Below are 23552 nucleotides of genomic sequence, written 5' to 3' on the forward strand. Positions count from 1 at the left end.
ACCAAACAATAAAATCCTAAAAGTGGATTACTATGTGTGTGTGTATATATATATATATATATATATATATATATATATATATATATATATATATATATATATATATATATATATATATATATATATATATATATATATATATGTATATATATATATATGCAATGTGTCAGGGAGATTCTGATGGTTGATCACCTTGACTTTCCGGAGCAGATGTCCGGTTCTATAACAGACCTTGCGTCTGTACAGCTGTTTCATAAATGACACTGCTTTGCTAATGAATTTGTAAATGAGCGAGCATGCTGAACAAAAATGCTCTTTAGATTCAGGCAGGTGACCAATAACAGCAGACTGGAGACCTGAGGGCTGGGTCTTGAGACCTAGAAAGCCAAAATTCAGACAGTTGGTGAAAAATAAAAGCAGAAAATGCTTGTTTATGTCCCCTCAAGAGAACTGATAGCATTAATTTGTATGCCAAAAATGCCACATAAACATCAACAGGCCTCAGGAAAAGTGTTGAAATCCATTTAACCACACAAATATCATTTTTACATTATTATTATTATTATTATTATTATTATTATTATTATTATTATTATTATTATTATTATTATTATTATTATTATTGTTATTATTATCATTATCATTATCATTATTATTATTTATTATTATTATGCTTTGATTTTTGTTTTATGCCCTCTATTTCTATGTTGTGTTTTATGCCTTAAATTTCTTTTTATGTGAAGCACCTTGCGTTGCATTTTATGTATGAAAGGTGCTTTACAAATAAAGTTTATTATTATTATTATTATTATTATTATTATTATTATGATTATTATTATTATTATTATTATTATCATTATTATTATTATGATTTATTATTATTATTATTATTATTATTATTATTATTATTATTATTATTATTATTATTATTATTATTATTATCATTATTATTATTATTATTATTATTATTTATTATTATTAGTAGTAGTAGTATTTATTATTATTATTATTATTATTATTATTATTATTATTATTATTATTATTATTATTATTATTATTATTATTATTATTATTATTAACAACTGTAATTGTCATGCTTCTGATTTTATGTTGAGTCAACCTTTTAAAAATATATAAATCTGGCTGATGTGTTTTTAAAAGAGGGAGAAAAAACATAGCTAACGCCTCTCTCTCGTGCACTTCCCCAGCCCAGTCCTTGTTGATGGTTAAAGAGCTGAAAGATGTGGAGGTTGTGGCCCCCAATGAAGCCTGCTTCGAATGCGAGGTCTCAGTTCCGGTCCTGAAATCTCCGGTGTGGAGTCTGAACGGAGAGCCCTTGCAGCCAAGCTCTTGGATACGGCTGGAGAAGATGGGCACGATCCACAGGCTGACCCTCAGGCAAACGTCCCCAGACATGAGCGGGCTGGTGGAGTTTACGTCTGGGAAAGCAAAAAGCAAAGCTCAGCTTCGAGTTGTGAGTAAGTTGAAGAAGTTGTTCCTGTAATGAGACCAAACTTTATGATGTGTGTACGGTTCTATGTACATATACAGTAAGATTAATAATAGAACAAGTTCTGCAGGGTTCTAGTGATAACCAGGGAATGCTTGATGGAATATATGTTCATGGATAAATACAACAATGTTTTGGTGTTCTGAGTCATTCACAATTATGATCAAATAATCTTTTTCTAAAGAAATCGAATGTATCAGCTGAAAAAGTCCCACTTCTTAAGGTCATCAGAGATAAAAGAAAATACAATTGACAAACTAGACATCGTGTCTTTTTTTTAAGTTAATATAATTTTCTGAGGTCTTCATAAAAGAATCTTTGACAATCTTTTATTGAAATAGGTGAGATAATTTACAAAAGTTAACATTTTTCCCAGTCTTTGCACCTATGTCCATAGCACCCAGTTTTTATGGGTAAACGCAGACAGTCCTAGGTATCGGAGTTTTGTTCTGTAGTCTTTTTTTTTTTTGTTTTCTGATACTTCAGAAATCCAAGTAATACTTTGAAGGTCATGAAATGTTCAAATGTTCTGTTTTTGCTCATCATTAAAATAATTTAAGATCCGGTCTTGTCATTCCGGTTTCCACCACTAGATGGCGACAAACCCAAGTCTTGATTTTGACACTTGTGACGGTATAGTGATACTTTATCAATGGTACCGTGTAATGCTAGATTCTCAAGAAGCATAAGAAAACATGTTTAACAGAGAAATTCTATGAAATTATTCAACTAAAGTAATGTTTTTACACAACAAATGTAGACAAACAAGCTAATAGAACAATCCACAGATGTATCCTGAATTGTCCAGGTAGTGTGTGAAAGTTAAAGTGTGTTGCAGGACTTGGCACTGCACATGTAGGACATAGTAATGAATACATTAAATGCTCAAACTCCCAGGGTGCCACATTCTGTAAATAATACAGGGTGTTTATGGTCCGACTCTATCAATGGGTATGTAGGTCAAGCAACAGAGAGCACATAGTCACAGCACCTTCTATGTACGAGAGTAAACTATTTTTAGTTTTATTATGTTGGCTTTAAACTAAATAGAGTTCAGTTCAATATTCTGACCTAGTTTGTGAACCTGTCGTAAATTCACTCGCTTTAAACTGAGGCTGTTGTGCAGCAGCACCAGGAGAATGTGTTGCAAGAGCTGTGATTCAAGTCATAATAGAGTGTAGTTTGATGGCAACGCAGGACGCTGGAGAGATGGATGTAAGTCGGGAGTTATCCTTGAGGTCAGTCAGTCAGTTGTAAAAGAAAATTGTGCTTGTTTACCAAAATGTATGTTTATTGCACAAAATAAGGCAGATTTTGTTTTTGTTTTAACCTTTTTCTGAGAATAAAGCCTGCTTCTTTCCTGTTTTTACACTTTAGTCTAATATGACTTTGCTCAAACTTCACAGGTGATTCCTGAATGAAATCGCTCATCTGCCATCACCCACTTGTCATGGATCATTGTAGTGATGCTTTGAAGCTGTAGCACCGGCACCGCTCATATTTACTTACTGTCCATAAAAAGCGGCTTAAACAGGGTTGTGATAGATTTTCATGCAGTGTATGTAACTGTCTCATCGCCTGCTGTGCTTTTGTATGAAATGTGTCATAGCATGTAAAACTATTTCAGAAGGATTCCTCTGTCACGATACAAACTGCAGTTTCAGTGTAAATAATGCCCCATGATAACCCAATCTGCCTGTAACTGGATTATAACTTAAGTTGAATGTATATTTGTGCCAATAAACAACTGATAGAGATACTGTGAAAACATGTCCATAAGTTTGAGTGCAACTTACTGATGACTTGATGTCTGTAAAGTGAAATTTGGATGGATGAACCGTCTAAAAACAAAAACAAATCTCTTAAATTCACAATGTTATGATGTAAAAAAGTTGGTACCTGGTCTTCAAATCCAATGATGTTGTTAGTGATGGTTGCAGTTTTTTGTATGTGTGCATGTGTGTGTGTGTGTGTGTGCGAGTGTGAGTGTGGTGTGTATTAGTTGAATATAAACTCAGATCTACATGTACAAGAAAATAACACTTTTTTTGCCATACCATTTTATTTATTTAACAAAAATAAAGCCAAAAGCAAAAATAAAATTATGTGGGCTTGTGGAGCCACATTTTGAAAAAGTAGTCATTTCCTGTCTGATTTATCAGTCCTCATCACTGCAGACCCCCGACAGCGTTGCTGAAGAACAGCTCTGTTCAGGTTCCGCTCTGGTATTTCTGAGCTGCTGTGGTACTGGAGTTGAGGTGTGGACTTTGACTAGGACCTTACAAAATGTAACCCTTGCAAAGCATTAAGGCTCAGGTCAAAATGAGCACATCCTGGAGCGAAGGCCATCAGAGGGCTTGCCTAACCCTTGCAACATTGCAAGGGTTAAGAGTCTTTAATTTTCAGCCATTGGCTTAGAATCAGTGTGTCTTGTTTGCCAAGCTTTAGCTTTTGGACAAATGGCCCCACACTTGCCCTTAAAGTATTCTGTTATAAAGGAGTTCATGGTCAACACACTGAGTGCAAGATACCTAGGTCTTGTGGTTGCTCAATAGCCAAAAATGATCCCTTTCCTCCAATAATGAGCTAACGGAACTGTCCGTATACAGTAGGAGGTGCACTGCAGGAATGGGGCACGACTGGGTGGGTTTAACATGAACATGCATAATGAGGCCTGTTGAGTCTGAGGTGTAGCTCTTGGGTTTCGATGTATTTGGACACTGAATGGTCTTAGCTCGGGGTACATTTTCTCAGACATCTGCTCCTGCAAATGTTGGCAATTACACTGAATACTTTCCACTTGTGAACATTTTTTCCATATCCCATATCCCAATATATCTCTTTCCAGATTTAAAAAGCAGCAGCAGCTGCTGCTTTTCAAGACAGTTGCTTATGTCTTTCCCCTCTTAGTATTGTGTTAACACACCCCTACATGCACTAAACCAGCAAAGTGGTCAAATGTCTGCTTTTATAGAGGTCTGCACACATGCTAATGATCAGTTCATCAAGAGCTAATAGACTAATAGAACCTCACTGCACTTAAGTCCTACAGAAACACTAAGGGGGTACTTCCTATTTCTCTCATGATTTTTTTCTTCTTTTGACTTCATATTCATTAATAATCACACAAGCAGAACATTTTTATTATACTTTCTCTCTCTTTATCTTCTGCTGATGACTGTTTAGAAATGGGACATTAACTTGTTCAGGCTGACTATGCACTAAATGTGCTTGTGTTATAACACAATATGAGTTTTTTTCCCAATTAAAAAAAACAACAAAAACTGGACTGTTTTCCCGAGGTTAGAATCCCAGATTCAAAACTGATTTTAAACTGTATTCTTGATTTGTACTTGACTTGTGTAGATTTGACATGTATTAGTGTGGTTTTGGGTGGCAAATTGAAAATAAATGATATACTACTCATGTAAGGGGGAGATCATCGTTTCACAATGTACCCACTGTATAAAAACATTTTGTTTTATGTTGGGTGAAACATTTGAATGAAGTTCTGTCTTGCAGAAAGGGGCTGGTAATGTAAATATGGGCCAAAAATGAGGACATTCAGTACAACTAGAGGTAAAAATTGATATTTTATCAACTTGATCAATAACCAGCCAGCGCATGCTACAATGCTTGTTGAGTGCAGGTTTGCTGAGTAGGGAAATATGGCTGTTCCCAAATGAATATTCTTGCATATTCCATTTTTTTTCATTAATTTGTCTTCTTTCAATTTCTCCAATGTTGTGAAATGAAGTATTGGGGTGAAATATGATATGTTCCAATAAAACATGCTTTATTTATGCAGGGAAATAAAGTGCATTGTTGGCCATTAATAAGCAGTGATTTCACTTAGTTGAGCCATGTGTCTTTATTGATGCCACAGTTTCATTCTTGAGAGATGATTTTACTCTTCATATACACACACATATGTATGTATATGAATATATATATATATATATATATATATATATATATATATATATATATATATATATATATATATATATATATATATATATATATATATATATATATATATATACACACACACACATATGAAACCAATACAAATACTCAATGTGACACAATCTCACACCCTAAAGGACAAATAATACACACTCTCGCTCCACTCTCAGGCCCAGTTAATGCGGACTGACTGTACACCTCTTTAATATCATTCACTTGACTTTACAAAAAAGCTTGCATTCAACATTTAAGGCGTGAAGCATCAAAGTGTGCGTAAACCCAAACATCTCAAAGGTGCCACATTAAGTGACATCCTCTGCCTGTGTGTATAAAGCACTTTAATTGATTTATTGGCCTCACACTGAGATGACCAACTAGGAGACATGGCATGAAATTATAGTTGAAAATCCTGATAGACTGTATTTACAGAAATAATCTCACCCTCTCTTCTATGGCACATTTCTGTGTGGGAAAAGTCCAGTCAGGAAGGCGTATTATAATACTATTACTGCACTCCCTATAAGAGATCCAGATTTACCTTTATAAGCCATATAATTAAGCATTCAGACATTGTTAAAGTCCAAAGAATTAGCATGTTTTTGGCAAGACTGCATATGAGCTTTAAAGTTTTGTCAAAAGTGGCTGGCAGTAATATTATAATTTAATGATTATTTTTAATTTAATGAGTATCTGGATTATATACAGTGACAGCAGACTACTGGTTAAGGTTTCCCATAGTAAATGTCCTTGTTTTTTTTAACTGCCAAAAGCTACAGCGGGCAAGTGTTCCTCATCATTGTGCCTCATCACTTACCATTGAACGTCAGTTCATTGATCACTCATTTTGTCCCCATTTACACCTCTGTTACTACTTCCCATGGCAATACAGAGGTGTAACAGTCGAGAAAGGAAATGTTACGGCATTCTGTCTTCGTGCTATTCACCCAGCACAGTACGGTGGAATAAAGTTGCTGCAGTGCTAGAATGAACTGGCTGTGTCAATATAACTACTGAAAGTCAAAGAATCTGAAACTCGCCTCAGCCACTATTTTCAGAGGCTCCAGAATGCGACTGATAATTGCAGTAGCAGTATTATTTTGGCACAGTACACCACTGAAATACCGAGCCTGTGCACAGAGTGTGCAGCAAAAGCAAGTGATTTGTGAGAAAGTAAATGACTATTCCTTTTTGTGCAGAATAGATTCAGGTTTACTCTGATTTATATATTATTTGCTTAGAAAAAAAATATTGTAAAAATATAATATACTTACAAATTGCATTTGTGTCTCTTCAGACTGTTTGAGGCAAAGATATTAAGGCAAAGGACTCAAGGACCCCTGAAAACTATTCTGTTCTGTGTAAAAGCATGAGATAGTGCTGGTGTGCAAATGCTACATTACAGCAACATTAAGATGATTAACAACAGTTTATTTGTAAAAGGCTATTTGTAGAGGGCTGAGCAACTGTTCACACAGTCAAGCGGTGCAGCACACTCATAAAGGTCAGGTAACAACAACAGACTTGCTGCTGCACAGAAGATATCCGCAGATCTTCATAGATCTTGTAAACTCATATGAACATGGATGCATTTATCCAATAATAAAATGAGACTTTTTCCCCTGTCTTTTTTTTCTTTGCAGCATGGTCCTTGTGGTGGGGAGTACTATGGAGCCTGCAGTTCATCAGCCTCCATGGCCCCATGACGACAGTCGCTGGTAGCTTTCTTTACCCACATATATCCTTCCTCTGTTAGCTGGAAGTCGTCCGCTGTTTGAGAATATCATAGATGTCGTCCGCTTCGTTAAGTCTCTCAAAGAAGGGGATAAGATCGAGGAGCTCTGTGTCTGATGTGTCATTAAACCAGGAAACGACAGAAACCTGCAGATTTAAAACAGCAGCATATTGCGGAATGAGAAATAATAGATGCCCCCACCCCCAAATCATGGACCTACTAAACATTTCAGAGCAACTCAGATAAATAAACGGAAATGGCATACTGCGTTTTCTGGGTGGAAGATGTAGGAGGCTGGGGAGTTGTCAATGATGATAACCCTGCTGAGGTCTCTTCCTAAACGGCTCAGGTCTTTGACGTAGTTCCCTTTGTGGAAGACGCACGCCTCTCGGAAGAGACGGCTGCTGAAGGCCCCGCATTTATCCAACAGGTCTGACACTGGATCAGCATACTATAGCGACAGGAAATAAAAGACTGTAAAACTGCTACATTTCACAGTCATGACTAAATTGTCACAAACCAGTACTCGAGTTGAGGGGGGATGAGGGGGGATGGCATTCCCCCCTGAAATAAAAAAGGTCAAAATCATCCCCCTTGTAAAACTGCCATCCCCCCTTTCCATCCCTTATGTCATTTCATCAATGAATGTGGTTTTACTGCTATTTCAACATGTAGAGTCATCACCAGAAAAATAACTTATTTTACAATTTTCACCTGTTTCAAGTAAATTTTCACTTGAAATAAGTAGGGCCAGTGGGAACAGATTTATCTTCTTATTACAAGCAAAAAAATCTTGTTTCACTGGCAGATTTTTCTACTTATTTCAAGTGAAAATCTACTTGAAACAGGTGAAAATTGTTGTTTTTTCCAGTGATGAGTCTTGTTTTAAGTGTAATGAGATTTCTTTACTAAAATGAGACATTTTAACTAGTAATGAGACAAATATTCTTGTTAAGATTTTGAGTTTTTGCAGTGATCCATTTTACTTATCCTGTGAAGGACAGAGTCATATTGATAAGTTCAGAAACTGTTTTTTATTGTTGTGTTTTGATGTATTTGATGTAAGCCCAGTGGATATTTAAAGCTTACAGAAGGCTGCATTTAACTGCTGCTATGTCATTCCTGCAGTATTTCTGCAGCTGTTTTGGTCAGTGCTATTATTTGTAATATATTATATTATTTGTAATCAGCACCAATTATCTGTCCCCATATGATCAAATCCACCATCCCCCCTGATTTTGTTTTACAACTCGAGTACTGATCACAAACTGAGCCATCTGCACTGTCGGTGAGCATGTGGCTAACTTACAGTAGCTGTGCTGTAACACTGTATTACATTTCAAGTTGAACCCACAGCTGAGTTTGAAGTTGAACATGATTGTCATCAACATAGTGAGTGCAAGTGGATAAATGCAAGATTTAAAACACAGCTCATATCCCAGCTAAGCTAGTGACAGTTCAGTTTGCCCTGTGTGTGATGGGGGGCATTTACCGAGCAACAAACCACCACAGCCTGGCCTTAAGGTGCTGTCACAAAACAGAAACCTGTATGTGGGTGTCCATGATTAATGACTGACCAGAGGCTGCTCGAAGCTAAATTAAGGTTAACGCAGTTTAAGCTAAATGTTAGAGGGTAAAATGTCTGCAACTGCCTGACAGGTACAACACACATCTCTTTATGGAGCAAGCCACCCATAAATCACGTGTAAAAATGTGCGCGAGTTTACAGTAATCCCAGGCATTGTGCTTTGAAACAGCTGGTGTTACTTTGCACTTCAAGTTTGGATGGATGTGTTTACAACAGCCTCCCTCTGAAATATTCTGCCCAGCCCACAGTGTGCTGACAAAGTGTAACGCGGTAGTGACTGAAAACAAACCTTGGATAAACTTGCTGTAAAGAGAACACACTCAAATAATTCTCCCATCCTCTTCAGGAATTCATCAACATGGGGTCTCTTTAGTACATGGACCTGGATGAGTACACAGAAAGGCAAGCACAATGGTATATTAAAAAAAAACAAAAAAACAAACATGAAACTTGAGCTATTCATTAATTTTGGTGTCCAAAAATCCTAAAGACACAACCTGATTTGCACATACAGCCCCTGCACGCAGAGTAGGGTTGCCACCCGTCCCGTAAAATACGGAACTGTCCTTTATTTGAGAAAAAAATGTTGCGTCCCGTATTGAACTAATACGGGAAACGATTTGTACCGTTTTTCATTAACTTTTACACCATATTCTAGTTGAATTATTGAAATAAATGAACCTTTACACCATATTCTAGTTGAATTATTGAAATAAGTTAACTTTTACACCATATTCTAGTTGAATTATTGAAATAAGTTAACTTTTACACCATATTCTAGTTGAATTATTGAAATAAATTAACTTTTACACCATATTCTAGTTGAATTATTGAAATAAATTAACTTTTACACCATATTCTAGTTGAATTATTGAAATAAATTAACTTTTACACCATATTCTAGTTGGATTATTGAAATAAATTAACTTTTACACCATATTCTAGTTGAATTATTGAAATAAATTAACTTTTACACCATATTCTAGTTGGATTATTGAAATAAATTAACTTTTACACCATATTCTTCACCTGTAGGCTATATTATACATTTGGGCTGATGTGGACATACATAGCATAGGAGGCTATTTCAGTTGCTATTACGGTTGTCTGTCTGTACAGTCATGCAAGTTCAATGCTATTAAAGCACTTTAAACTTTAAATCAAAGCATTTAGTTTTTCATATAAAATAAACACATTTTTATTCAGTTTAGAAGTTTTTTTTGGCTCCTGCGCTGCTGAAATCAGGGCGTCCCTTATTTCTATTTCTGAAAGGTGCCAACCCTAACGCAGAGGTTTGTCTGTTTGTATGTATGTTTGTTTGTATGTGCTAATCGGATAATTTTATGAGGCACAATAAATTATATGAACTGGTTCTTATCATCTGTAGAGGAACAGTAATACATGGTTTATTATCGCATCATTACATATTTAACAAAACCAAAGCTAAAATGCTGAAGCTTTGGGTGAAAACTTAAGTGCTTCCTTATTGCTTTCATTTGATGTAAGCTAATAAATTGTAGTCATGCGCTGCTAATAAAATGTACCAAAATGAACTGGTAAGAGAACCTCAGGTGTGTGTTAACACAATACCAAGAGAGAAAGACACAAGCTTAGAAAAGCAGCCCTTGTTGCACATCAGTCTTGAAAGGGTTCTAAAACAATGTCCAAACAATTTGGACAGCAATGTTGTACAATGGGAAAGATCATTCATGAGTGTAAAACACTCAAGATAGCTGCCAAAATTCTCAGGAGTGGACGTTCCGGCAAATGCACTCCAAGGTCAGACTGTGAATGATCTAAAAAACTGCACAAATACTGAAACATGTCAGACACTCCAGGTCTCAGGTAGCATTTTAAATATTAAAGTTCATAATAGTACAACTGGACAAAGACTGCACTAGCATGTCTTGTTTGGAAAGATTGCAAGGATAAAATCTGTTTTCACTAAAAATTATCCAAAAAACCTGGCTTAGGTTTGCAAAGCTGTATCAAATTTTGAATCCTATGGACAAATCAGAGCAAAGAGTAAATGTTTAGCCATAAATCATCATGCTCCATTTGGTAAAAATCAAACAAAGCATATCAGCATAAAAGGTTCCAAATACTGTAGCTGTTAACTATAGTGGTGGAAGGGTGATGATTTGGCTTGTTTCACGACCACAAGACCTGGGAACCATGAAGTCAATAGGCTGGCCATGCGCTCCTACGACAGAGTTTTTGTAAAACATTGAGTGAAATTAGTTTCACTCACTTCCTCTACATTTTTGCTCAGTTTTTATTAGATAAATAATGGCACAGAGGCATGGTTTGTTGTTGATCTGAAGTTGTTTTTGCTGATTTTGAAACCTGGTGGGGGTCAGATTATTTTTTTTGTCATGTCCTGATACGTCAAAGTTATAATCAGAGGTGGACAGAGTACTCGACCCCAGTACTTGAGTAAGAGTACAAATACTACTGGTCAAAATTTACTCTGTTACAAGTAAAAGTAGCTCAGTCAAAATATTACTCGAGTAAGAGTAGAAAAGTACTTGCTTTTAAAGGTACTTAAGTATCCAAAAGTAAATGCTTTTAAATTTACTTTAAGTAAAATTAAGAGTAAAAGTAAGAGTAAATTTCTTATTTTCCACATCAGTAAATTACTATATTTTTTCTAAATTAATTGTTGCAGCTCTGTCTTGACTTGTTGCGGCTCTGTCTTGACAAACGCAGGCTACTTTGGCGGTATCGTTTTGAGGAGGCTTGACGTATTTCCGCTTTACGTACATCCCAGTGGAGAGCGTGCACTGTGATAGGTCTCCTCCTTTGACAAAAACAGCTTGTGTCCAATAGGATTTTAGGGAGGAAGAAAAAAGAGCAGACCTGAAAGTAACGAGTACTTTTCAGCCTTCCTAGAAATGTATTCGAGTAAAAGTAAAAATATTTGTCTTGGAAATGTATTCAAGTAAGAGTAATAAGTACCAAATAAATCTAATACTCAAGTAAAGTACAAATCCTCTGGATATGTACTTAAGTACAGTACTCAAGTAAATTTACTCCGTTACTGTCCACCACTGGTTATAATTAATAAATATGCCATTTGAGCAGTATAACATTTCTTTTGTTCATTCCTAATTCTTAATATCTACTTCCACCAAGACGCTGGCAGCCTTGTTTCTGAACCAAGTCTTCCTGAATAGGCTTTCCCCACTTTCACAAGCCTATCCTGGATTACTTGAAACAGACCCAAGCCCTTTGGACAACAAAGCTCCTCTGTCTTCTGGAAGCTGGGGCCCAACTGTAGGCTATGTAGTAGGTGCTTATAGCCCACATAGAAAAGTCACTGCCATTTCCACTGAACACCAATGAGCACGGTGTAATAAGCCATGTAGGCTGAGATTGATGGCCAGTGACTTCTGAGAAGTCTGCCAGGCTCTTCTCATTTCGTCAGGCCACTGAAATAGCCACCTGCTGCTTGGAGCCGTCAACAGAGATGGCTACAGCTCTGTCTGGCACCGAAAGCTACAAGTTTATATCTTGTATGTTGGTGTGTTTATAGAGCTCGTAAAAAGTGTATGTCTACAAAAAGATACTGCATATAAAATTGAGCTCTATAACACTCCTTTTCATCTAATGTTGCATCAAAAGTTGTATAAAATGATCACTTATGGAGTCCAAGCACCTACCTGGTGAGCTGTTCCTTCAATTTCCACTGGAATGATAAAATCTGCATTGTTGACTGGCTGTTGAAAAAAAAACAAAAAAGCATAAAACACATGAAATCAATCTCCAGGAAAATCAACCCTGACTGATATTTTAGATGCCTCTTTAACTTGTTTTAAAAACACAACACTGGAAATGATTTGGCTACACTCACTGAATTAATAAAACTGGTAACTACAGAAAGGCTAGGAAACATCTGATTTATTGAGGGAGTTGTCAGCATGTGAAATTATGCTTCTCAAATGTTAGTATCATTGGAAGGAAGTTCTATATAAGGTTTATGGCCTACATTGTGATACTATGAGGTAATATAAGCAAGAATACGTTTAACAGCAGTCGCAAATAGAAAGTCTCAGTATGCATCTTAATTAAAGCATGGAGCTTTTTATGTCGTATGCTCGTTTATGTCAAGTGCTGCACCACCTGTTTCAATGATTTAGACTCTTTAACATGAAGAAATACTAATAGAGAATGTTTAGATTATGTTGACACCCTGAAAAGTTTACACAGGAAAAACAGCTTAGACTCAAATTACAGTACATTTTCTGGCCATCACATCGAATAATCAAATGCAGATCCAATAGCCATTGTTGTTGTTTGACCCTCTTAAACATTTGTACATTGTACAGAGCAATACCACCGGAAGTTACAGGGGCAGCAGTGAGCCAATAAATAAATCAAACATGAGAAAATGATGAAGGAGAAAATACATTTAAAAATTGTGGATAACTTTGAAGAGTGCATTTGTGAGCCAAAGATCAACCGTCTAACTGCTGCATTGAAGCTTCTGCGGAAGTAAGATTCGATGCAGGTCCTCGACTGGACGGTATAAAGGCTGGCTCCAAAAGCAAGTCAATCGCCATTGACTGCTATGGTAAAATTTCCAACTTTAAAGCAAAAATAAACATATTTACAGCCTGGTTCAAAAAATATTTTGGACTCAATTGTTTGGTTTCACACCCATGACAATTCTCAGGGGGATTGCATTTTTGGACCGTACCAGGAGAATTTACATGAAGCAATACATTTATTTCCAATATGATTTATTGACAATGGCTAGCCACTATTACTTCCTCATCCATAATCGTCATAATACCGCTTTTAGCAAATCAACCAGCTGTTTGTATAACCCATTGTCCGGTAAACGCAACAGTAATTTTTGATATTGCTGTCGAGTCAACATATTAAAAGGGATATTCTGGTGTAAAGTTCTGGTGTAAAGTTCCCCCCCCGTTGCGATTGAAAACGTAAATTTATAATCCATTCCTGAGAGTTTATAGCGCGTCACATTCGTAATGCAACGTAGGCTTGTAGCTTACAGTTTACATTGCGGCACACCGACATGCAACGAGGTGTAGCGCTGAGTTATGGTTCTGCGTCACACCAACGCAGAGCACACGGCGTAGGGTACGCGGCGACACGCACCGTACGGCGCGCGTCGCCGCGTCACCTACGCCGAGGCCTACGGCGTCGGTTACGCGTCGATTTAACGCGGAACCATAATTCAGGCTTCACAGCGCGACTCCACTGTCCGCCGGCGCGCGCCCGGCTCGTCGCCGCGCGCAGCTCCTCGCCACGCCGACTCCGCGCTCATATATTTAATACATTAAATATATGACAACTAGTGTAACATTATCCACATCTATACAATGTAGTCACACTGGAACACTGGGACAAATACCGCATTCAAAGCAGCTGGCTGAGGTGGCCCACACTGCCAAGTATGCTGACCACATTCACGTCATTGTTTTTGTTTCCTCTCACTCCAAAGACGCACAAATACAACTCCTCCATGTCCTCCACTGTCAAAATGTTTCTTGACACCAGCACCAGCAGTCATCTCACGTTGCTTACTTAATCCCAAAAGCTGGCTGCTACTGTATGAACAGAGCTGTAAAGATGTTATAGAAAGGATGCTTTGTTTGTTGTTGTTTTTTTTTATCTCTGTGGTATTTTATCACAAATATGTAACTGACAATTCACTAATATCTGCTGAAACCGTGGCAGTGTTTAGGCATGATATATCTCCTATAAATGGCTGAAGCACTGCATACTTGCACAAGAGTTTCTGTCTTTTTAGCCAAGAATCCATTAAATGGAAATAACCTGCTCCAGGCCTCTGTGTTATAGTAACAACATTATTTAATGTCTATAAACCTTGTTTTGTAAAATTATAAATGTCTACATTTATTATTATATTTATATTGCACACAGACTTGACCTTCATAAAAATTGCTAAATTGTATCACGGCTAAAAGCATTTGCCACGTTTCATTGGTTTTCCGCTGCCTTTAACCTACAGACAATTAACAAAATGTGCTATCTAAACCCATTTTTAGTATATATGTAAAAAAAATTAGGACTATAAAGATGACAGCTATAAGAAGACCATTGAGTTGAATTCAGAGTGGCATGTGATGCAGCATCAGCAACCCCGGGATAAAATTTACATCCCCTTTCTAATGTATTGACATAATCTTAAAATATGTACCAAACAGTGTGTACCCACTTTTCTTTTATTTCGTGTAATGATTACTCATAAAGGTAGTAAGGAGTTTTGACTTTATCATATTGTACGTGGAGGAAACCAGGTTTGATCCTGTTTACACATAGCTGATGGTAATATCCAGTGACATCCTTTAGGGACGGTTTGTGACCTGAGAAGGACTAGGCACCACATGGCTTTCATTACACAATTTGTCATGCTTCGGGCACCGTGCCTTTTGGCATCAATAACTTTGTACACTGAATGTTACCTTAAAAGGAGCCAACCTGATCAAAAGAAACCGACGTTGCTAAAAGGTGAAGGTCAGTGAATAATGAACAGCCATGTGACAAAGTTAGTACCTCACTTTTGATCCCAATTTATTCTGATGTTTTTTTTGTGTGAAAAAAAAAATATTAAACAAACTGAACCATTATTTCTTTAGCAATTATGCAAGCAATACTAAGCACACTGTGTAAAGTAAGAACATTTCCACTCACTTCAGATGAGTATTGCGCTCTGCAGTTTGAGTTGCAGCTGCAAAGATGTTGTTTTGAGAACTGCATGTTATTTTGTCTAAAAAGCACAGAGCTCTGTTCTGTAAAACTGTTTTACTGGCAACTCCCTTTGTCACTCCTGCATGGAAACTTGAGATGCACATTTTGACTCTTCTGCATGCTAAAGATAATTAAATAATTCACTTAGTCAAGTTACACTGCCAAGCCAGTTATTTAAGAGCACCACGATATTATTTTAGTCTTACTCGGGTATTGCAGTCACCTAGTGGATAAGATGTGTTTAAACAGTGGTATCACATACTTTTTCCACAACAAATAGAAGCTAATCACTAGCCCTTGATGAATTGATCACCAGCAGGTGTGCGGACCTCTATAAAACCTGTTGGTAGTTTGTTATGGATTATACAGGTGTAAGTAACACAAAGCCAAGGGGGCAAGAAACAGGCAGTTGTCTTAGTGAAGCAAATGCTGTGACATGTTCATCCGAAAAGGGTTTAAAACTACTTTGAAACAATTTACATTCAACATTCAACAGTGAGAAAAATTATTCACAAGTGGAAATGATTGCAGACAGTTGCCAGTCTTCCAAGGACTCAATAGGTACACCGCACACCATACATGGAATCAGCCTCTGGGAGCATAATAAACATAGAAATCCACGACAGCCAAATTGGACGGCTGAAGATGTATTGTTTGTTTGGAAGGATTGCAGAGAGAAAGCCTCTAGTGTCTAAAAAGAATATGGATGGATGACTAATGTTCACAAAACTGCATCTTAGCAAACCACAAGACCTTTGTAACCATTTCCGATGGACAGATGAGACCAAAGTGAAGTTGTTTAGCCTTGATGCCCAGAGCCATGATTGGCAAAAACCAAACAAAGCCCTTAAAAAAACCCTCATACCTACTGTTTAGCACAGTGGAGGAGGGGTAACCATGCACAGGACTGATTAAGTCATAAAAAGAAAAAACTCCTTGTAATTATTTCTCCTAAAAGCTACTGAATCAAAGGGATACTTAGTATTGCCCAAATTATCTCTTTCTTTTGACTAAATACAAGGACTCACTACGAGCCAATGATTTTCAGTTTTTACACAAAAAACAACCAAGGATTATATCAAAGTGCACACATTTACTGTCTTTTGCAAATAATTAGAGACACATTTTAAAAGTCTGCAATATACAAATGTTCTTCGTCAAGGAATAGGATTTATCAGATTTCAAAGATCTTGTTTGGGTTTTACTGTAGTAGATGGCACATTGATTCTGCCCTTAGAAACCAGAGCACCTATATGACAAAACTTTTAGAGGGGCAGTATTTAAAGTGGTCCTCAACACTTGTGATACTTTCACAATGTTTTATGTTTTATTAATTTTACCAATCAAGTAACGATAAAGTGTAAGGGGGCAGCCTTATTTAAACAACATGGATCTATTATAGTCTCATCTTACTATGGTATAAAAAAGATGGCTTAGAACCACACAGAAATAGGTTGTGATGTTCATCATGTCAGAAAATAATAACAATAATAATTAAAGCTGCAAGCAGCAATGAACGGGCCCTCGCGCGTGCAATTTTCACCAATTATGGTCAAGGACTCAAAATCGAGTCAGATGACACCACCCACGACTCTCTATGTCAAACCATTCAAAAGTTATAGCACAAAATAGGGACTATCAAATATTGACCAATCAGAAGAAGGGGCAGGGCTAATTTGCACCAATTATGTTCAAGGACTCAATACCGAGTCCGATGACACCACCCACGAATCTTTATGTCAAACCATTCAAAAGTTATGGCAGGAAGTAGGAACTATCAAATAGGGACCAATCAGATGAAGGGTGGGCGCGCTTTTTGGCGTCTATCGTTGCCACGGTAACGCTTTTGACTGAGAAAAGTAATGCGCATCGTCGCAGGATCGAGACGCACATTTTGATGTATAACCCACCTGGGTGCACGTTACGGTTCGGGCGAAGAAACGGCCGAAGGAATGGCATAAATTGCGGCAAAATTACACGATTAATTCAAAATGGCCGACTTCCTGTTCGGTTTCAGCCATGGCGCCAAGAGACTTTTCTTTAAGTTGCGACATGATACAGGTGTGTAACAATTTTCGTCCATGTATGTCAAACCGTATTGTGGGGCTTGAGGCACGAAGTTTTCTAAGGGGTGCTGTTGAGCCATTAGGCCACGCCCATTAATGCAAACCATCAAATATCAAATTCTTTGCCAGGCCTGGCTTGCGTGCAAAATTAGGTGACTTTTGGGGCACGTTTAGGGGGGAAAAAAGGCCCTCATTTCGCCGGAAGAAAAACGAGGAAAATAAAAACGAGGAAAACGAGAACATTTCCTACAGATACAATAGGGCCTTCGCACTGTCAGTGCTCGGGCCCTAATAATGATAATAATGCATCAAGAGTTTGAACCCCTCAAATCCAGTGTCCCAGACAATGTATACATATGTATGACATCACTCCGCAGGTTTGAGGTAACAAAGAAACCTGCAGTCCTAAACTATATAGAGAAACCTCCAATAGAATGTTGCTGCCTGTTTGCAGGTTGTTAAAGATCTCACGGACAAGCCAGACGACTAGACGGATGGGACCAAAATAGAACCTGGCTTTGGTTCGAAGTGTTAGATTTGGAGAAAGGAAAACACTCCACATTCCAGTACCGTATCCCCTCTGTACAACAGGGTGGTCATGGTCTGGGCCAGCTTTGTGGCATCTGTGCATCTCTCAATACATTCTCAAAGAAAATGTTTGTAAACTGAGTCTCAGAAGAGCATGAATAAAATGAAGAAACAAAGACAAAAAATCTTAGTGTTCTGCAATAGCTAATTCAAAGTGCTGACATTAAAACATACGCAACAGTCAAAACAAACCTTCCCATTCATTTGTATGGGAAAGTGGGTCCAGACTTGTGACTGGAAGTGTCTATCATTACATAACAGCTCTCCTGACCTGAGGTCAGCTGTTAAAAACCCTTACAGGAGAAATAAAGATATTTACAGCCTGATTCTAACAAGGGTTTTGGTCTAGACACATTTGGTTTACATCCATCACATCTGTAGGGATAGCATAACCTTTCTTTTTTGCTGCGTTGTTGTTGTTTTTTGTTTTGTGTTTTGTTTGGGGTTTGTTTGTTTGTTTTTTGTTGTCTTTTATGGCCAATCTGAGCTATTGAATTAAGAACTACGCTGCAAAAAAAGCCCCTCTAGAAATAAGCCTAATATTCAATCGTCTAGTCAAAACTGTCCTATCTTAAGCAAAATATATACAGTATATGTCCCAATGAGAAAAGAAAACGTTTTCTTGTGTGAAATAGTTAAAACTAGCGAAATAGTCAAAAATAGTCTTCTTATTTTCTTGAAAAAAAATACTTTTTTTAAACTTTCTTGGAAATTAGTTTTTGCAGTGTAAGAGAGTACAATTACTCTTGTTTTCAAGTCTGTGGCTTGCTCTTCTGTTCGATGTTCTAAAAGACCCCCTTGACCCACTCTGGCCTTGAAGTGTTGAAGAAGAAGGGCCTTAAGACCTTGCGTCCACTTTTCGATTATTATTTCTGAGCATGGCCTTTTTGGAAAGATCTTTGCAACCTCAGGGTAACTCCATCCATTTTCTATACCCGCTTTATCCTTTGCAGGGTCACAGGGGTCTGATGGAGCCTATCCCAGCTAATTACAGGCGAGCGGCAGGGGTTCACCCTGGAGAGATGGCCAGTCTATCGCAGCCTCAGGGTAACTCTTTTTTTTTTTAAACAAAAAACGATTAGCGTGACAGAGAAATAATAAGGTGCAACTGTATTACAAGTTGCTTTTTATGCTAATTATTAAAAATGTCCTAATCCTCACTAGTGATTTATCATCTGTTATAACTATAAGTCACAAGGGCAACTTACCTTAAATGAGCTGTGCACTAGAGTTTCATCCAAATCAATGACCACGCAGATCTTCCCTGCATCATTTGACTGAATTTGCGAGAGCAGTGGTTTTTCTGGAACCTGAAGACAAATAGATAGTTAAGACCTAAAGCGCAATCACACCAAGGGTTACATTATCAAAAAGATTATTTAGCGTTCTGAAATATAAGAAATATAATGTATAGTTAAAAATCAAAAAAACGGAAAATACCATCCCCACATGCCGCAAAGCTCATAGTATATATACGCTTGTCAGGGTATTTGTGGTCATACAAGAGTCAGAATTGTGTTGTGGTGATTTGGTGAGTGGTTACATGGAACTCTGGATGCTCCAGCTGCTATCATGTTGATGGAGCATGTAAGTATCACCAACAAGTGTCTCATCCTTCAACAAGTGGACAGCCATCACAGCATGTTAATGTGATTCTGTTTCTAAAAACAAGCTGGCATTACCGAACAGGATTCTTGTAGCACTTATGTATCTGTTTGTTTACAAGCCAACCTCGTGAGCATAATCGCAGAGCTTAAAGTTGAATGCAGATGCAACAAGCATCTAAAACCACAGCTGAAAAATACAGTATACTGAAAGAGAGAGCAGATTTAGCTTGAACTGGGTGATAATTACGTTTACATTCATCTCTGAAAGCTCAGTGTCATGGTCAGACGGTGGATAATACCTGCTCCACTGGAGGACAGCAGTGCTCGCATTCACAACACTCGTACGATTCGTCGTCGCTCTGCTCCTCTTCCGAATCCCTGGCCTCGTTTGCATGCTGCAAGACAATGCTGTGAATAATACCTAAAGGGGGTTCTATTTCTCTTGAGATGTCATTCAACTCCTCCTCTGATTCTGCACTTTGCTCATTGGCTGTTTCTTCCACAACAGTGGACTCAAGATCTGTGATGTCAGTAATTTCAAATGTGACTGATTTGTACGGCTCTGACTTGGTCTCAGGCAGAGAGGAAAGCGCCTCTTCAGTCTCGTTCCTGGGAGCAGCGCTTTCATATTTTGATTGTCCTTCTGATATAAATCCATTTAGAGCTTGTTTCCAAGATGTCTGAATGGTTCTAATCTGATATGCGAAGTATTCTTCAACGCCAGATTCACAAAATTCGCCACTTCTGTCAGCATACACGAGTGTCCAATATGGCTCCATTTCTGAACATGAAAGATAAACACTGAGCTCAGGCTTGGGCTCGTCTTCATCCTGTTCTTTGTGATCAGCATTTGTCTCTGTCTCATCAATTGCGGAGGAATTATCACTGAGGTGTTCTTGTTTCTGACGAGTCGAGACCTGATCCTCATAAGCATCGCCTTCAACCGAGATTTCTTTGGCGCATGGAGCAAACATACTCTCCCCAATGACAGATCGCCGGCAGACCTCGAGTTCCTGATCACAGACATCACAAACATGCCTATCGGAAGCTTCATCATACTCTGCCTCCTCACTGTCCTCTGCGTCAAGTGCAAATCTTTCAGATCCGTCTTCTTCAGCTTCATCTTGGGTGGAACTTGAATGTGATTGTATGGTCCAATCTTCAGACTGATTTTCATTGACCTCATCTGACTCATCTGGTGCTTCTTCAGAACATACATCATCTTCTTGTTCATTCATGTTCTCGTCCAGGTCTTCAAATGTATGTACAGGTGTGATGCTACGCTTCTGTGCTTCCTCTTCAAGATGCAGCCGGTAATGAACATCCCCCCCATCAAAGCAGGAGATGTATTGACGTTTTTGGGCAAACGCATGGGGGTCAACTCTGTCAAAGAAGTCGAAGAAGTCCTCAATAACCACATCAGCTGTTGGCGTTTTCTTTGTATCCTCGTTACTTCGGTTCGTATTGCTTTCCTGGGTGTCTTCATCCTCCTCCTCAAAAGATTCCCACTGAATCTGGTCATCACTTGAATCTTCCTGTGCTCCCTTGTCAGACTCCTCGGACGAATCGGAGCAAGGATCAGAAGGAAAACTGTCATCGAGACAAGTCTTGAAGGATCTGGATTCCACAGAAGAGCATTCTGAGCGGCCGTCCTCTTCAGTCCAGAAGTCAACACTGTTCTCATAGTCGCTCAGTTGAGTTGGTTCATAACCATCATCATCGTTTCCGCACGAATCGCCGGCACCTGTGGTCATCTCTGCTGTGGAAGCCAGCTGAAAATTGTCTTGTTCATACAAAGGGGTTTCACTGAACTCTCTTGTAAAGGGGTCATTGTCATCAAAATCCACCTGGATGGGAGTGTCATCCGATAATCTGGGTGACTCCTCGTCACTTAGCTCCATTTCATTTTGTTCTGGCTCATAGCTCTCATCATGTTCTTCATCATTATCCATGTATGCAGTCTGGGTCAGACTTTCATCATAATCAAAAGGTTTAGCAGAGCAGTCAAACGCATCCAGGGAGTCAGAGATGATATCTGAAAAACTTTGTTCCGAGTCCTCTGTCGATGTGTCTTGCTCAGAGTCAAACGAGTCGCCCTGTTGAATCAACGGTTCATATTGTTGTCGTAACTCAAACCGATCTGTGGATTCAGGTGTGAAATAAGACCTTCCATGCTGCTGAAAACTGTCACAGTTCTCTCCTACTTCATCCGGCTCAAAGTCAGAAGACTCTGACTGTTGATCGGAGGGCTTACATTGCTGGAATAATCTGAGGTGTTTTGGACAGTGTTCACAGCAAGGACAACATATGGAAGCTAAGCTATGATTAGCACAGAGCTCAGAGGACTTGTAGAGTCTAAAACACTCACAGTGTTGAGCACATCCGTCAAATGGTCGGCTTAACCCCGCAGTCTCCGTCTCGTCGAGGTTCTGGCCGGATTCAAAAAATCCATCACTCGCTGAGTATTGCTCGAAAATCTCAGCGTTTCCATTGCAGTACGGGGAGGATTCAGTCTCCTCTGCATTTGAGTTGCCATGTTGCTCACAAAGGAGAGCTGGGTCCATGTCTCCAACAACAGTCTGCCCAGTGTAATCTGCCAGACCCTTTATCCCCAGTTCAGCACTTCCCTTTGAAGGGCTGCTTAGACCTGCAGTTTCTGTAACTTTGGGGACCACACATTTCTCAGAAAGAATAGCCTCGGTAGACAGCGCCCCATCTCCAGAGACTTTGCTTTGCTCGGAATTTTCCAGATACATTGTGAATTTTACTCCATGCATTGGTTCCTGCAGCGTCCAAGTGGCAGATAAAGATCCATTGAGCGAGGATATTCAGAGAGCTGGTGGGGGGAGTCACTGGGATCCACAGAGAGAGAGAAGCCGCAACAGGAGCAGCATGCAACATTGACATGACAGGTTGTCACAAGCAAAACTGAGACTAGCACTTGACTCGACCCTCCCTTTGCCAGACAGCATGCAATGTATTTTTGGGGGCTTGGAAAGAAGTGACAAATAACTTCAGGAATATCAAATCTCTATGAAAGGCTGAACTCAGGCATAAACCTGAACCTGACACCTGAGAATATCTTGAGCACTTGATCTTCAGATCCTAACTCCCGGAGGAAATTTTGTTATCCCAGATAACACACATTTTAAGCAGGAAAAGTATTATACCTTAACATAAAGGAAGTGTTATTTGTTTAAAAAGCACTAAAGGTTACACCATACAGCTATCTTGCAAAGTAGACACCATTTACACCTTCATTTATAAATTATTGCTATCATGTTTGCAAATTAATGGAGGATAACTACCGACAGACGTGTTCTTAATCTCTGTTGATATCAATATGAGTTTTAGGCCTGTCCTGTCAGTCGTTTTCCTCAACGGTTCCACCATGTTAGTTGTTCTTGGAAATCAGCAATGCAGCGGTCTTCGGTTCAGACGTGGACATTTACGCCACTCCCGTCTTTCTGGTAACTCCTTGATTGATGTCTGAACGCCGAGTACTTTTCACCACCTTCATATATTACAGCCACGGAGACACGAACAGGTCTGAGCCTTGAAAACATGTGGTTCACACATGAACACAAGGTTCAGAAGATGGTGAGCCTGGGCAGGGTGGGAAAGCTGATATCACAGGGAAAATGAAGAGGTTACTTTTTGCCAGTGACCAAGTTTCTCTTATGGTGAGGGGTAGTTGTTTTTTTCTGAGGGTGTCTTGTTGTGCTTTTGATAAAGACAGCAGAAGACACTA

General features: G+C 38.5%; 2 protein-coding genes across 6 annotated transcripts in view; one reads left to right on the plus strand and one right to left on the minus strand.

Moving 5' to 3' along the window:
- Positions 1–5336, plus strand: part of obsl1b (obscurin like cytoskeletal adaptor 1b) — a 69397-nt gene extending 64061 nt beyond the window's left edge. For all 5 annotated transcript variants that reach the window (XM_061723907.1, XM_061723908.1, XM_061723909.1 and 2 more), the window contains 2 exons: positions 1209–1478; positions 2917–5336. In XM_061723907.1, the coding sequence (XP_061579891.1) occupies positions 1209–1478; positions 2917–2927 (281 nt within the window). In that variant the 3' untranslated portion in view covers positions 2928–5336. The remainder of the gene's footprint in view (positions 1–1208; positions 1479–2916) is intronic.
- A 227-nt stretch (positions 5337–5563) lies between these two features.
- Positions 5564–22747, minus strand: LOC133446111 (uncharacterized). Its single transcript, XM_061723912.1, has 6 exons — positions 20101–22747; positions 19403–19504; positions 12462–12518; positions 9089–9181; positions 7477–7662; positions 5564–7357 (listed from the first exon to the last, which is right to left on the minus strand). The coding sequence occupies exons 1-6, from the start codon at positions 22576–22578 to the stop codon at positions 7229–7231; spliced, it is 3045 nt and encodes a 1014-aa protein (XP_061579896.1). The 5' UTR covers positions 22579–22747; the 3' UTR covers positions 5564–7228.
- Between the last annotated feature and the right edge of the window lie 805 nt (positions 22748–23552).

The sequence above is a fragment of the Cololabis saira genome, chromosome 6 (assembly GCF_033807715.1).
Source record: "Cololabis saira isolate AMF1-May2022 chromosome 6, fColSai1.1, whole genome shotgun sequence".
Lineage (NCBI taxonomy): Eukaryota > Metazoa > Chordata > Actinopteri > Beloniformes > Belonidae > Cololabis > Cololabis saira.